This window comes from Falco biarmicus, chromosome 1, assembly GCF_023638135.1.
Source record: "Falco biarmicus isolate bFalBia1 chromosome 1, bFalBia1.pri, whole genome shotgun sequence".
NCBI lineage: Eukaryota > Metazoa > Chordata > Aves > Falconiformes > Falconidae > Falco > Falco biarmicus.
In genome coordinates this window covers 1,375,801-1,389,015 of record NC_079288.1, presented here as the reverse complement: position 1 = coordinate 1,389,015, position 13,215 = coordinate 1,375,801, and the positions used below count along the sequence as shown (strand labels likewise).

The following is a 13,215-nucleotide window of genomic DNA, read 5'->3' as shown; positions in this document are numbered from 1 at the left end:
TCCATTGGCATCGCAGCCTCTCTGGGCTCCAGCCCCTACCCCCAGCCACCCCTGTGGTACCCTGGGGCCCTGTGCCCACCACCCGGCAGCTCTGGGGGGGGCCAGGACCCCCCTTTGCCTAGGGGGTCCCGTGGGGCGGCACTCTCTTCCTGGGATTGCAGGGCATGGGGAGGGGGACGGGGTCGGATCTTGGGTGCAGCAGAGGGGGGAAGGAGGACGAGGTGCTGCCCTGGTGTGATCCAGACTGACTTTATTGTGGTGCGTCAGGGGGGGTCGGGACACAGCTGCCATGGATGGTGCCACTGCCGGCTCCACTGCCATCCTTTGCCTGGGGACAGCTAGTGCCCCCAGGTGGGCTGGGGGCTGCAGCAGTGGAGGGTCCGGGGCCAGGCAGGTCAGTACTCCCAGAGCGTTGCCCGCAGCACGGACTCGCTGTCAGCGCGCAGGGTGCCAGCCGGGTCCCCACGCAGGTACCGGCCATTCTTCCCTTTGATGGCAACACGTCCCCGCTCCCGGAACTCGAAGAAGAAATCCTCGGAGAGGTCCCCATCACTGCACACTGAGCCGCTGCTGGCCACGTACCAGAACTTGCCCCCCTGACCTGCAGAGAGTCCCCACGGGCTGTCAGCAGGGTCTGGCTAGACCCCTGGTAGCCCCCCACCCTGGTAGACCCTCGCCCAGTGGCTCACCTCGGATCTGGTAGGCGCCGTCGCTGAAGCTCATGTGGAAGACGTCGTAGACAGAGCGGTTGGAGTCGAGCAGGTTGGAGCCGCGGTGGTAGCAGACAAAGCCGTGCTCACCCCGTAGCACCAGCATCGGGCGGTTGATCAGCTTCAAGGTGAACTCCTCATCCTCCCCTGTATGGGAGCCCGGCCCTGAGCACCCTGAGGTGGGGGGACTGACGCCAGGACCCCTGGCCCTCCATCCGCCCCCAGCACTTACCCACAGCATCGCTGACTGCCGCCAGCTGCCCATTCTTCTTGGTGCAGATGTACCGGCCATTGCTGGCGCGCAGGGCCACCCGCCGCCCGCGCCACTCTATGTCAAACATGGTGTTGGCAGCACTGGTGTTGGAGGGAGAGGGTGAGCCAGGGCAGCCTGTCCACCTCCCCAGCCCCCCTGCCCCAGCTGCCCCAGAGCCCCACGCCGTGGCACGGCACCACTCACACTTCGGTGGCCAGGGCCTGGATGCCCCCGTGGGCCACGAGGGTCCAGTAGCTGCCGGTGTTGGTGTGCAGGCTGCACTTGTTGGTGTCGCGGTCAATCTGGAGCTGGAAGGTCTCATGGTTCAACTCCTCGTCCTGGTTCGCCGAGACGTTGACGCCTGCGGGCAGGAGCAGCCACGTGTGCCGGTGAGCGCAGCTGCGCTCTCCCTCCCCTGGCCCCTCCACAGCAGCGGTAAATCCTTCTGCAAACAATCGTGCTAATTGGGCTGGTTAATCTGATTGCTACCACGTCCATCTGGTTAGCACCACGGTGCACAAACCCCCTATTTATAGCCTGCCCACCACCGTACCCGGCCCTAAGCTGCTTGGCACAAGGGCGGGCATGTTAGGGGAGCTGTGGGCACAGCATCGCCAACCAGGCCTGCGGACCCCCACAGACCGCTGTGGGCTCTGGAGGCTGCGCTCCCATCCAGCAGCCCCTCCTGTCTGGCCTGAGCTGCCAGGCTCAGCCCCTGCTCCATGGCTGCACCGAGCCCTGCACGTACGTGCACACCTGCAGCACTGCAGAGCCGTGCACACGCAAACACGCCTGCACGCACTGTGCTGGGCACAGCCCTGTGCGCACATGTATGGGCTGTGTTGAGCTGCGCACACACGTGCGTGCACAGTATCGTCCGTGCACAAATGTGCGTGGGCTGCACATACAAATGCATGTACCTGCAGGCATGGTGTGGAGCCCTGCTCACACATGTGTGTACACATACACCCACAGAGCCCCGCTCACACACGTGTGTGTATACACACACCCCTATAGACACCCCCAGAGCCCTGCACAGTCCCACAGGTGCTCCCTGCCCAGCCCCGCTGGCTACAGCCCCCCGGGCAGGCAGGACCGCCCCATGCCCTTCTCCTGGGCAGGGTCTGTGTGCCCCGTGCCCACAGGGGGGCTGGGGTCACCTGTGTGCCCAGGGAGCAGTGCGGGATGTGGCAGTGGCCTTGCCCTGCTGTTGCTGTAGGGCTTCCCCTGGGCAGAGGCTGCGCTACGGGGTTGTTATTGTGGGGTCTTATCCCATGGTGGGGGGTCCCAGGGGCACTCCCATGGAGCCCTTCACAGCTATGGGTGCTTTTGGCTGACCTGATCCCTAGGGACCCCCCGGGAGCAGCCAGAGGTCCCGAGGTGGGCAGGGAACAGGCAGCATGGCACGGGCAGACCTTACCCTGCCGGATGGAGACGTATCTGCCGTTGGCCGCCGTGAAGACCACCTGGGGGTGGCTCTCCTCCAGGTCGAAGAGTTCATCTTTGCCCGGCTTGGAGCTGCGGCCGGACTTGAGGGTGCCAGTGGGCCCCGTAGGTGCCAGATATTTCCCGTCACAGTCCTTGAAAGCCAGCTTGCCCGCCTTGAACTCGAGGGTGTAGCCGGTACGGGCGCCGGGCTCGGGCACCAGCGTGCCATCGCAGCGCAGGTAGCGCTCGTCAGCGGTGCGCAGGCTGTACTTCTTGTCCTGGAAGCAGAGGGTGATGAGGGCGTCCACCCCCCAGGGCAGGTTGCTGTCAGTGGCGATTTCATCCTCGTGGGCGCTGAGGTGGGCGTAGCGGCGGCGGCTGACGCTCAGCAGGTTGGCCTGGGGGTGCATGGCCAAGTGCACGGTCCAGAGCTCGCCCTCCGTCACGGTGGGGGCGAAGCAGGAGAGCTGATCCTCCCGGCCCCCGAAGAAACGCCGGTGCGGGGCCGACTGCAGCGCCCAGCGCCCATCTGACTGGGTGATGATGCTGAAGCGCTCGTCTCGGCCTGGCTGCTCGGCCTCGCACCGCACCTTCCCGTCCTTGTCAGCACCCAGGTACCGGCCAAGGTGGCTCTTGAGAAAGACAACAGAGCTGTTGGCTTCATCCTGCTCCAGCGTCCAGATCTGCTTGCGCTTCAGGCTGGGTGCCGAGGCGTTCACCTTGTAGCCAAAGCTCTCCGCCGTCAGGTACCGGCTCTCACAGTTGATCAACCCAAACTGGATCTTCAGGACCTGGTGGATCCCATTTGTTGGCATCTTCCGCCGGCGTGGGGTGGCCCCCGGGGGGCTGGCGGGGGCTCCCCGGCCCTGCTGAGCCCGGACGTCGCGGCGGGGCCGGCTGCGCCCGCGGGGACGTGCGCACTGCCCCGGTGCTGCAGCTGCACTGGCCCCGCGGGGTGGCTTGGCACAGCACGGCACGTCAGGGGGGTGCCGGGGGTGGGCCGGGGGCCACGGCCCGTTTAATTAGCCACGGGTAGGATTACCAAATCCAGCCAGATTGCGACGGGCACCAGGGTGCCCGTCACCTGCAGCAGGGCTTTCACCGAGACCCCGGGCAAGGGGGCACCGCGGCAGCCACTGGCTGGCTCCTTGGGGTGCGTGGCCACAGCACCGTCCTGCGTGGCTCTCACCCGTCCCGCCGCGGAGCTGCAGGTGGAAAACTTGGGCAGGAACCCGATCCAGGCGCGGGCACCGCGGTGTATCCGTTCCCGGCGGGCTAAGGTTACCGGCCCCTCTGATTCAGCAGCAGGTCACCTCCAGCCGCGCCGCCTCCCGGCCAGCCCCTAAGCGCCTTACCAATTAGCCAGGCATTTTGATTAGTTTAAACCTTTTATCCTGCTTTGGGGCCCTTGGCCTCCATCTGTCCTGTGGCCCCAAATCGCTCCTGCAGCTGTGGATTGGGGTCCTGGCCTCCCCCCTCCCCAGCCCACCGGGGGGATGGTTGGGACAACCCCCCTGTCACCCAGGGTCTGGGGTCCTCCAGCGCCAGAGGGCTGAAAGTGCCTGAAGCTCGTGACAGTGGTGGGGTGTGCTGCCTCGGTGGGGGACAGGGGTGCAGGGGACAGTCCCCACTCCTGCCCAGCTGGGACCCCTGCCACCAGCACAGACGCAGCCACGGAGACCCCTGGCCCCAGCCACGCTCCACCACAGGCACTGGGGGACAGGCTCTGCCCACGCTGGCACCAGGCCCTGGCATCGCCTGCACCCCAAAGTGCTCAGGCACCCAGTGCCAGCCCCTGTGCCAGGGACCGGCCATGCACCGGTGATGCATGTGAGGCTCCGGCCACCATGGCTCCCGCTGCCGCCATCCCCCCGGCCTCGCAGCTCCGGTGTCAGTGCAGCACCCAGTTATTGTTCCCGAAAATAGGTCCCAGGATTGGTTGCCTCATGACTTTTTCATGGCTGCGCTCTCTCTTACCATGCCGGAGGGGTGCCACGGCCCCCCAGCCGCTGCGTTACCCGAGCCGCAGCTGTGCTGCCTGCGAGGTGTAACTGACCCCCCCCACCGAAACGGATACGGGTCAGCTTTCGGAGCCGGGGAGGGCTAAGTGGGTCAGGGTCCTGCAGGGGCTGGGGGCTCCAGGGGGCTGGGGGGGACACGGGCAGCCCAGGGCCTGGCAGGGTGGCAGCACTGGCTCTCGGCGGGTGCCTGCTAGCACCTGCCTGACACAGCAGCCGGGAGCTGCATTTATACGCGCTGCCCGCCCCCCCCCCCCCCCCCGCCCCCGCCCCCCAGCCCCGGCTGGGAGTCAGGTTCCCCTCGGGGGGGGGGGGGGGCGCTGCCTGGGCCCTGCCCCACAGCCCAGCCTGTCCCTGTGTGCCCCCGGCCTGGGGACAGCCGGACACCCTCACACACCTCTCCTCAGTGGGGCAGCTCCTTAGAGCCGACATGCTCGTGGCAGCGCCCCCAGCCTGGAGGTCGTGGGGTGCTGGGGTGGGTGGCCCCACCCTGGGCTCCATCCAGCACCCTTCCCGGGTCCCCCCCACCTCCCTGGACTTGAGAGCCAGCGTGGTGCCGGTGGTGAGGGCTGGCAGATGGGGGAGGGGTCAGCTGCCCCACAACAGCCCACGGGGGTGGGGTGGGGGATGGCGGGGTGGAATGGGGGAATCAGGCCAGGGTCCAGGTGCTGCGTGGCGCTGCCTGGCTGTACCGCCTGGGGGGACCCCCATCACCACCTCATCACCCCCGCCCCCCCTAACAGCCGCCCGTTGCCATGGCGACGGGACGGTGGCTGTGCATGACTATGGCAACGGGAGGAGACGGTGACTGTGCATCGCCATGGCAATAGGAGGGGACGGTGACTGTACCTCACCATGGCAACGGGACGGTGACCGTGTGTCGCCATGGCAACGGGATGGCGACTGTGTGTCCCCATGGCGATGGAGGCTGCGCACAGGCAGCGGGGCGGGGCGGGATGCGGCCCTTCCTCCTCCTCTTCCTTCTCCTCCTCCTCTCCTCGCCCCCCCGGCCCGGGCCAAGGTCCCCACGGCGGCGCGGGGCGGTGTCGGGGCCGGGCGTCCCGCTGCCACCGGCCCGATCGCTCCTAATACGGCCGGGACGCGCTGCCTGCGGGGCGGGGGCACCCCGGGGCCCTGCCCGCGCTGCCCGCACTGCCCGCACTGCCCGCCCTTACTCACCGGGCGCCGGGGCTGCCTTGTTTGGGCAGGAGGAAGCGGCGGGGCTGGCACCCGGCACCGCCCCAGGCCCCCCCGGTATCACCTCGCCACCCGGGACACCCCCACCCCGCTGCCCCCCGAGTCCCGGGCGGTGGGCTGCCGGTGGCGGGGAGCCCCGCCGCTGTGTGCCTGCCGGGGGTCCAGCTGGTCCTGCACCCCGGGGTGGGGAGCTGTGGGATGCGGGTGTCACCTGTGCAGCACACCCCCCCCCAAGCCAGCCCCCCCGGTGCCCCCCCGGCCACCAGCCCCCCATGCCTACCAGCTGCTCAGCGCTGGCATGGGGTTGAGACCCCTTGAGCTGCACCAGCACCTGTGAAGGATCCCCCAACCCTCTACCAGCCACCCAGTGCCAGCAGCACCCTGCACCATGCCCCGGCACCCCGACCCTGCCGCCACTGGCACCCCTCCATGCCACCCATCACGGCTCAGCCACCGGTGGTACCAGGGCCTGCCGGGGAAGGCCTCAGCACACGGTGCTTCGTCACCGAGCAGTGCTGGGAATCCCTGGCAGCACGGCCAGATTCCTCTGCCATCCACTCCGGGCACAGATGCCGGTGGTGGCGAGGCCAGTGGCCACCACCTCCCCGGACCTGGCCAGCACAGAGGGGCTGGAGGTGTGAGAGCCGCAGTGGGCGGTGGGTGCATGGGCCACGGGCACAGTGCATGGCTATGGGCTGCGGCACACAGCCAGCTGGCACAGCGGAGGGGTCTCCAGCATGGCACGTGGGTCACCAGCCCGGTGCACTGGTGGGAGCCATGCCCATGTCACCTGGCGGCAGCATGGGGCATGTGGCCCATGGGTGCCCCCCGATGAAGCAGGGGGGCTCAGACACAAGGGGGGCCCCAGGCTGGTGGGGGCTGCCAGAGTGGGGGGGCCAGGGGGGCTGGTGCAGCTCTGTGAGGGGAGAGGTGCTGGCTGGGGTGGCGCAGCCAGGGGTGCCCATGGGGGATGCTGTGCCCTGGCAGGGTGCCATCCATGGGGTGCATGGCACCGTCTGTGGGGTGTCAGCACCGTCTGTGGGGTCTCAGCATCATCCGTGGGTGTCAGCACCGTCCGTGGGGTCTTAGCATCAACTGTGGGGTGCCAGCACTGTCCATGGGGTTCAGCACCATCCATGGGGTGCACAGCATCATCTGTGGAGTGTCAGCATTGTCTGTGGGGTATCAGCATCATCCGTGGGGTGCACAGCACTGTCTGTGGGGTCTCGGCACCACGTATGGAGTCTCAGCACCATCCGTGGGGTGCCAACACCATCCATGAGGCACACAGCTCTGTCTATGGGGTGCACTGCACCATCCCTGAGGTGTCAACACCACCCATGAGGTGACAGCAGTGCCTGTGGGGCATCAGCACCGTGAGCAGGGCCTCGGCACCATCCATGGGGGTCAGCCAGTACGCAGCAGCCCTGGAGCTGAGGCAGATTTTTGGGGTGCCCGGCGCTGGGTGCTGCTGGGGTGCTGCATGCGCGGTGCCAGTGCTGCCTGTCTGGCGCACCACACTGCACCCATGGCCCCACACGGCCTGCTGGTGGGTGCCGGCAGGAGCACAGCTGCTGAGGGGGCCCCCGGCTGGAGGGGCCATGCCGGGGCGCAGCACCCGTGGGATGCACAGCGGCACCGACGGGGGGGCGGGGGGCTGCTAGGGGGGCTGGCACGGAGGGTGTGGGGCGCCCGGGGGGTGCCGCCGGGTGGGGTGGGGGTACAGGTGCTGCTCGAGGGGTGCCGTGGGTGGGTGCACATGCCCGTGGGTGGGGTGCACGTGCTGCCCGAGGCTGCGCACGTGCTGCCCGGGGGGTGCCCGGGGGGGGGTGCCCGGTGCCACCTTTGGGGTGCGGGGCCAGGCCCGGCAAGGCCCGCCGGTGCCTGGCGCTAGCGGAGGGGTTAGCGGGCACTGGGGGGGGGTGCCCGGTGCTGGCGGGGGTGTTGGTGGGCGGGGGGCCCCCCCATCTCCGGGAACCGGGGGTCGCCACCGACCCCCCCCCCCCCCCCCCCCCATGCAGGTTCCGGGGTGCCGCGGGGCGGGGGCAGTCCCGCAGCCGCCCCACGTGGCCGGGGCCGCGCCAGCCAATGAGAGCGCGTGTTTCTGAAAGATCTCCATATATGGCGATGTTCTCGGCCGGGCGGGCGGGGCCGTCGCCCCCTGGGTATAAAAGCGCGGGGCTGGGACGCGGCCGGTCTCACTCAGCCGGCGGCAGCGGACCAGGCGGCATCGTCTCCCCAGCGCCGAGAGCAACTTCCCCCGCACAGGTACCGATACTGGCCCCGGGGCGTGGTCCGCGGCCCAGCCACCCCTTTGCTGACAGCCCCCGGGGCGGCGGCTCGCTCCGTGCCGGGTTGTGGCTTGCGGCCCTGAGCGTGTGTGGGGATGTGTGCGCGTACCCCCCACCCCCCCGCGCCGGGGGGGGAATGGTCTCGCCCGTCGGCCCGGTCTGGTCGGGGTGTGGCGGGGCGCGGCGCGATTGGTGGCGGCGGTGGGTGACGTCAGAGCGCGGGCGATTCAAATACGGGGTGGAACGGGGGGGGGCGGGCCTGGCCCACCGCCAGCGCGGTCTCCCGGGGCGGGTTCGCTGACCGGGGCCGCCCCCCACCCCGCAGAGCCTCCGCCATGGAAGAGGAGATCGCTGCCCTCGTCATCGACAACGGCTCCGGCATGTGCAAGGCCGGTTTCGCCGGGGATGACGCCCCCCGCGCCGTTTTCCCCTCCATCGTCGGGCGCCCGCGGCACCAGGTAGGTGGGGGACGGGTGAGGGCGGAGGCCCGCTGCTCAGGGCCGGTGCCCGGATGGGGGTGGAGGGCCCGGTACCGCCGTCCGGGTGGGCTCTGACTCCCCCTCGCTTCCCCAGGGCGTGATGGTGGGCATGGGGCAGAAGGACAGCTACGTGGGGGATGAGGCGCAGAGCAAGCGGGGCATCCTGACGCTGAAGTACCCCATCGAGCACGGCATTGTCACCAACTGGGATGACATGGAGAAGATCTGGCACCACACCTTCTACAACGAGCTGCGCGTGGCCCCCGAGGAGCACCCCGTGCTGCTCACAGAGGCCCCCCTCAACCCCAAGGCCAACAGGGAGAAGATGACACAGGTACCGCCGCTGGCCTGGCGGCCGCCCCCTCCTCACATCTCGTTCCCAGACTTCCCTTACGACATCTCAAACCTGAGCTTCTGTTTTATTTTCTTTTGTTTTTTCTCCCAATGTTTTCAGGGTTCTGTACTCCCGGCATTTCTTCCTTGACGCCTCAGGTTTCTTTCATTTGTGTTTTCTGCCTGCGTTCTTTGCTTTTTTTTCCTTCACACACTTGGTTTTGTTTTTTTTTTCTGCATGTCAGCATGCATGTTCTAACGTGGGTGTGAGTGACCCAGCTCACTACTTGCCACTAATAATTTTTCTTCTCCTCTTGCTTCCAGATCATGTTTGAGACCTTCAACACCCCAGCCATGTATGTGGCTATCCAGGCTGTGCTGTCCCTGTATGCCTCTGGTCGTACCACTGGTATTGTTATGGACTCCGGGGATGGTGTCACCCACACTGTGCCCATCTACGAGGGTTATGCTCTGCCCCACGCCATCCTGCGCCTGGACTTGGCTGGCCGTGACCTGACAGACTACCTCATGAAGATCCTGACAGAAAGAGGCTACAGCTTCACCACCACAGCTGAAAGGGAAATTGTCCGTGACATAAAGGAAAAGCTGTGTTACGTTGCCCTGGACTTCGAACAGGAGATGGCGACTGCTGCCTCTTCCTCCTCCCTGGAGAAGAGCTATGAGCTGCCCGATGGCCAGGTGATCACCATCGGTAACGAGAGGTTCAGGTGTCCAGAAGCCCTCTTCCAGCCCTCTTTCCTGGGTAGGTTGTGGGCCGGGGCGGTTATTGCCAAGGTTGCCTCTGTGGTGTGGGGTTGGCATGACCAAAGCGAAATGCTGTGTGTGGGTACTAACGCACCCACAACTCTTCTCCCCAGGTATGGAGTCCTGCGGCATTCATGAGACCACATTCAACTCCATCATGAAGTGTGATGTGGACATCAGGAAGGACCTGTATGCCAACACAGTGTTATCTGGTGGTACCACCATGTACCCCGGTATTGCTGACAGGATGCAGAAGGAGATCACAGCCCTGGCGCCCAGCACGATGAAGATCAAGGTAAGAAACGCTCCCTCATCCCACAGCAGATGGGGCCACATTGAGGGGAGAACGCAGGGGCCGCTCTGACCACACTCGCTCTCTTGCAGATCATTGCCCCACCTGAGCGCAAATACTCAGTCTGGATCGGTGGCTCCATCCTGGCCTCGCTATCCACCTTCCAGCAGATGTGGATCAGCAAGCAGGAGTACGATGAGTCTGGCCCATCCATTGTCCACCGTAAATGCTTCTAAATGGACTGCTGGCAGGTGCACGGCACCTGCTGCATGAGTTGTCTCACTAGTATATGTTTGCCCAGGCAAATCTATACACCTCATGCTAGCCTCATAAAACTGGAATAAGCCTTCTTTCAAAAGAAAACTTGCCCTTGGAAAGTTTGTACCTGATGTTAGACACATGTCAGCACTGGATGGTTGAGCTGTCACTTGATTTGACCTTGTTTATTTGAGTTAACCTTTCCCTTGGTGTACACCTGAGCAAAATACCCTGTACAGATCTGCTCCTGGCCACGGGGCTGCCATGGCACTGTGCTGTGGAGGAGGGCCTGTGCCTGACTGGGGCTTCCACAGCTCATGACACTGACAGTGGCCCCGCGTCCTGGGCTGGGACCAGTGTATACAGGGTATTTGGAGTCAGACTTGCTGTACATCCAGTGTGGAGTATTCCAGATTTCCTGTAGAGGCTGGTAGGAGTCCACTGAGAATTCACTTCTGTTGCTGCCGTTCTAGCAAGGTTGGGAAAACATATCACATCCGAGCCTTATGAACCAGTCTTCATTCTCCTCCCCACCCGTATCCCAGTTGACATCATGGGGCTGAAGTTACTCAACTTGAGTTGCTGAAACTTTGCATTTACACCTGTAAATTTATGCATCGTTTAATTTATGTAAGATTTTTGTACGTTGCCTTAATGTTCTCACATGATGGTAGGAAACCAAAATTTGTAAGTCATCCTAAAGTTGAGAAATTGTAATGCCCAACAACACATCATTGTGTAAGGAAAATAAAAAAAAAAAAAAGCGCTGCAGTAAACTCTACCCTGGGGCTGTGTGTGCTCGGTGGCAGGGCAGGGGCTGGGCTTGTCCACAGTGTATGACACCTGGGAGTTGGTGGTAAAGCTGTGATGTTGCTTTTGGGTTGAAAAATGGCTGTTTAGGTGCTGAGGAAGCCTTGGAGGAATGGTGATGGCCACTGCCCTGGTGCTGGAGCATGTCCCTCTGCTCTCAGAGCTGGTTTGGCACAGCTGCCTGGTGTGGTGGGTCTGCTGCCATGGGGGCTCCCTACTGTTCTGGGCAGAAGTGTGTGGGGTGGGAGCCCCCAGCCCAGCATGGCAGGGGGGGCCTGGGGCTGCAGGCCCTCCCCAGCCCTTTGCTTGGGGTGACCTAGCTGGCTGGAGGAGCGAGCTCCCTGAGCCTGGGGTTCCATGGCCCTGCTGCGTGCTGCCCTCATTTCTGAGGGGAGAGAGAAACCTGCTAATTAACCCCAACACCCAAGGTCAGGCTGTGTTGCTTCAATTAGGCCCTTGCCTCTCTCACCCTGCTTGCTGCCGTCCTGCACCAGGAAACAGCTGGAGCCCGTCCACCAGCCCCATGGCGCAGCCGGCACAGATCCCGGCCCGGTGCCAGGCTGGTTCTCCACCGAAGGCCGGCTCGTTGCTGCCGTGCCTGGTAGCCCTGGTAGCGTGCACTGCCCACCAGCCCCGCTCCTGTACGGGCATCTCCAGCCGGGCCCACGCTCTTCCTCCTCCATCACCGCAGAGCAGGCATGGAGCACAGCACCCGGTGGCCAGGTGGGTGGCATTTGTTCCAGGGGCACCCAGCCGCGTTGGAGCCCTCGGGGTGGCCACGGGCTTGTGTAGACCTGCACCTGCTTGCCCTGCTCTCAGTGTCCCCAGGAGAGCGGCTGGCCACAGGCACGATGGGTGGCTGTGACCGCCAAGGGGGATGGTGAGGCATCACGGGGAAGAGGATGTCACCGAGCCGCCAGGACACCGGCTGTGGCAGGGGAGGACGAGCTGTGGCCAGGGGTGCTCAGGTGGCCCGAAGCAGTGGCAGTGCTGGCACAAGGTCCCTCTGCTTGTGTGGCACCGCAGCACAGTGGGCCGCAGGGTGCTGTGCCATGTTGTGCCGTGCCAGGGTCAGGGTACCATGTTGTGTTGCACCGTGCCGCACTGTGCCACGTTGCTCCTGGCATGTCCCATGGTGACACCACTGCCTGGCTGACCCCAGAGCGTCCTTGTCCTTGACCAGGCTGCTGGAGCTGCGGTGGCACTAGGAGCCCGGTGGCAGCCCTGCGGGGGTCCTGGCTGAACCGCAGCCCCTCGATCCGTGGCACCGTGGCTATCCCTGCATGGTCAGGGTACAAGCAGCAGCTGCAGTGCCACAGGGCTGGGGTCACCGTCGCCTCTGTGCCAGGGACACCACCTGGCCCTGGCTGTTGATTTGGGGGTGTGGGGGAAGGGGTGTGCACCCCTCCTGGCCGGGGGGCAGGATGGGGCCGTGGCAAAGTGCAGCTGCAGGTGCAAGTACACAGTGCCGAGATGACAGCCGGGGCTGGGGCCAGCATGGGGTGGGGGGTGGCTGGGTGTCCCCTGCCCCCTCCTGGGCACCCCCACGGCTGCCCAGGGGCTGGGCTGGGTGCAGGATGAGTACCCCGGGGCCACCCAGCCTGTGGTACCTGTGCTTGCCAACTGGCTCGCACCCCAGCTGTCTGTCTGTGTCCGTTCCTCCATCCGTCTGCCTGTCCAGCCTGCCCGCCATGCACCCAGCTGTCTGCCCTGCACCTGCCTGCCTGGCCAGCTGGCTGTCCTGCCCTGCAGCAGTCTGTCCGTCCAGCCTGCCCTCCATCCCTCTGTCTGTCCAGCCATCACTCCATCTGGCTGTCCAGCCATCCCTGCAGCCATACGTCTGTCCATCCCCTCATATATCCTCTCTCCCTCCGTCTGTCCAGCCCCCCTACAGCCATCTGTCTGTCCGTCTGTCCAGCCCTCTGTATGTCCGTCCCTCCCTCCATCACCTTACACTAGCTGTCTGTCCATCCCTCCAGCTGTCCGGCCCTCTGCCTGCCCTGAGCCGTGTGTCCGTCCGTCTGTCCATCCGGCCGGCCACCTCGCAGCTGTCCGCCCAGCTGCCCTTTTCCCCCGCAGCCCCCCGGCCGTAAGTCCCCCCATTGCCCACCCTCCCGGCTGGCCCCCTGCCTGGCCCCGGCCGCCTGTGCCCCCCGCAGCCCCCGCCCCCCCCCCCCCCCGTCGGTCGGTCCGTCCGTCGGGGCGGCCTGGCCAGGGGTGGCCGCCAGGGGGCAGCACGGCCCCGCTGCTCCGCCGCACGGCACGAGTTTGCGCGGCCTCGGCCCGGCGGGAGCGGGGTGGGGCAAGAAGGGCCCTGCCGGAGCCCCCCACCCCCGTCATACCCGCCTCCCCCCGCCCCGCAGGCCCCCCCCGGCCCCCCT

The 13,215-nt window shown here is 65.7% G+C and overlaps 2 protein-coding genes across 2 annotated transcripts; one reads left to right on the top strand and one right to left on the bottom strand.

Moving 5' to 3' along the window:
• Window positions 1-219: 219 nt before the first annotated feature.
• Window positions 220-3,728, bottom strand: FSCN2 (fascin actin-bundling protein 2, retinal). The gene is made up of 5 exons (XM_056326864.1): window positions 2,384-3,728; window positions 1,168-1,324; window positions 943-1,064; window positions 690-857; window positions 220-601 (listed from the first exon to the last, which is right to left on the bottom strand). Exons 1-5 carry the CDS (start codon window positions 3,204-3,206, stop codon window positions 396-398), a joined length of 1,476 nt encoding a protein of 491 aa, XP_056182839.1. The 5' UTR covers window positions 3,207-3,728; the 3' UTR covers window positions 220-395.
• A 4,020-nt stretch (window positions 3,729-7,748) lies between these two features.
• Window positions 7,749-10,805, top strand: ACTG1 (actin gamma 1). The gene is made up of 6 exons (XM_056351518.1): window positions 7,749-7,874; window positions 8,223-8,355; window positions 8,471-8,710; window positions 9,034-9,472; window positions 9,588-9,769; window positions 9,859-10,805. Exons 2-6 carry the CDS (start codon window positions 8,233-8,235, stop codon window positions 10,000-10,002), a joined length of 1,128 nt encoding a protein of 375 aa, XP_056207493.1. The 5' UTR covers window positions 7,749-7,874; window positions 8,223-8,232; the 3' UTR covers window positions 10,003-10,805.
• Window positions 10,806-13,215: the final 2,410 nt, after the last annotated feature.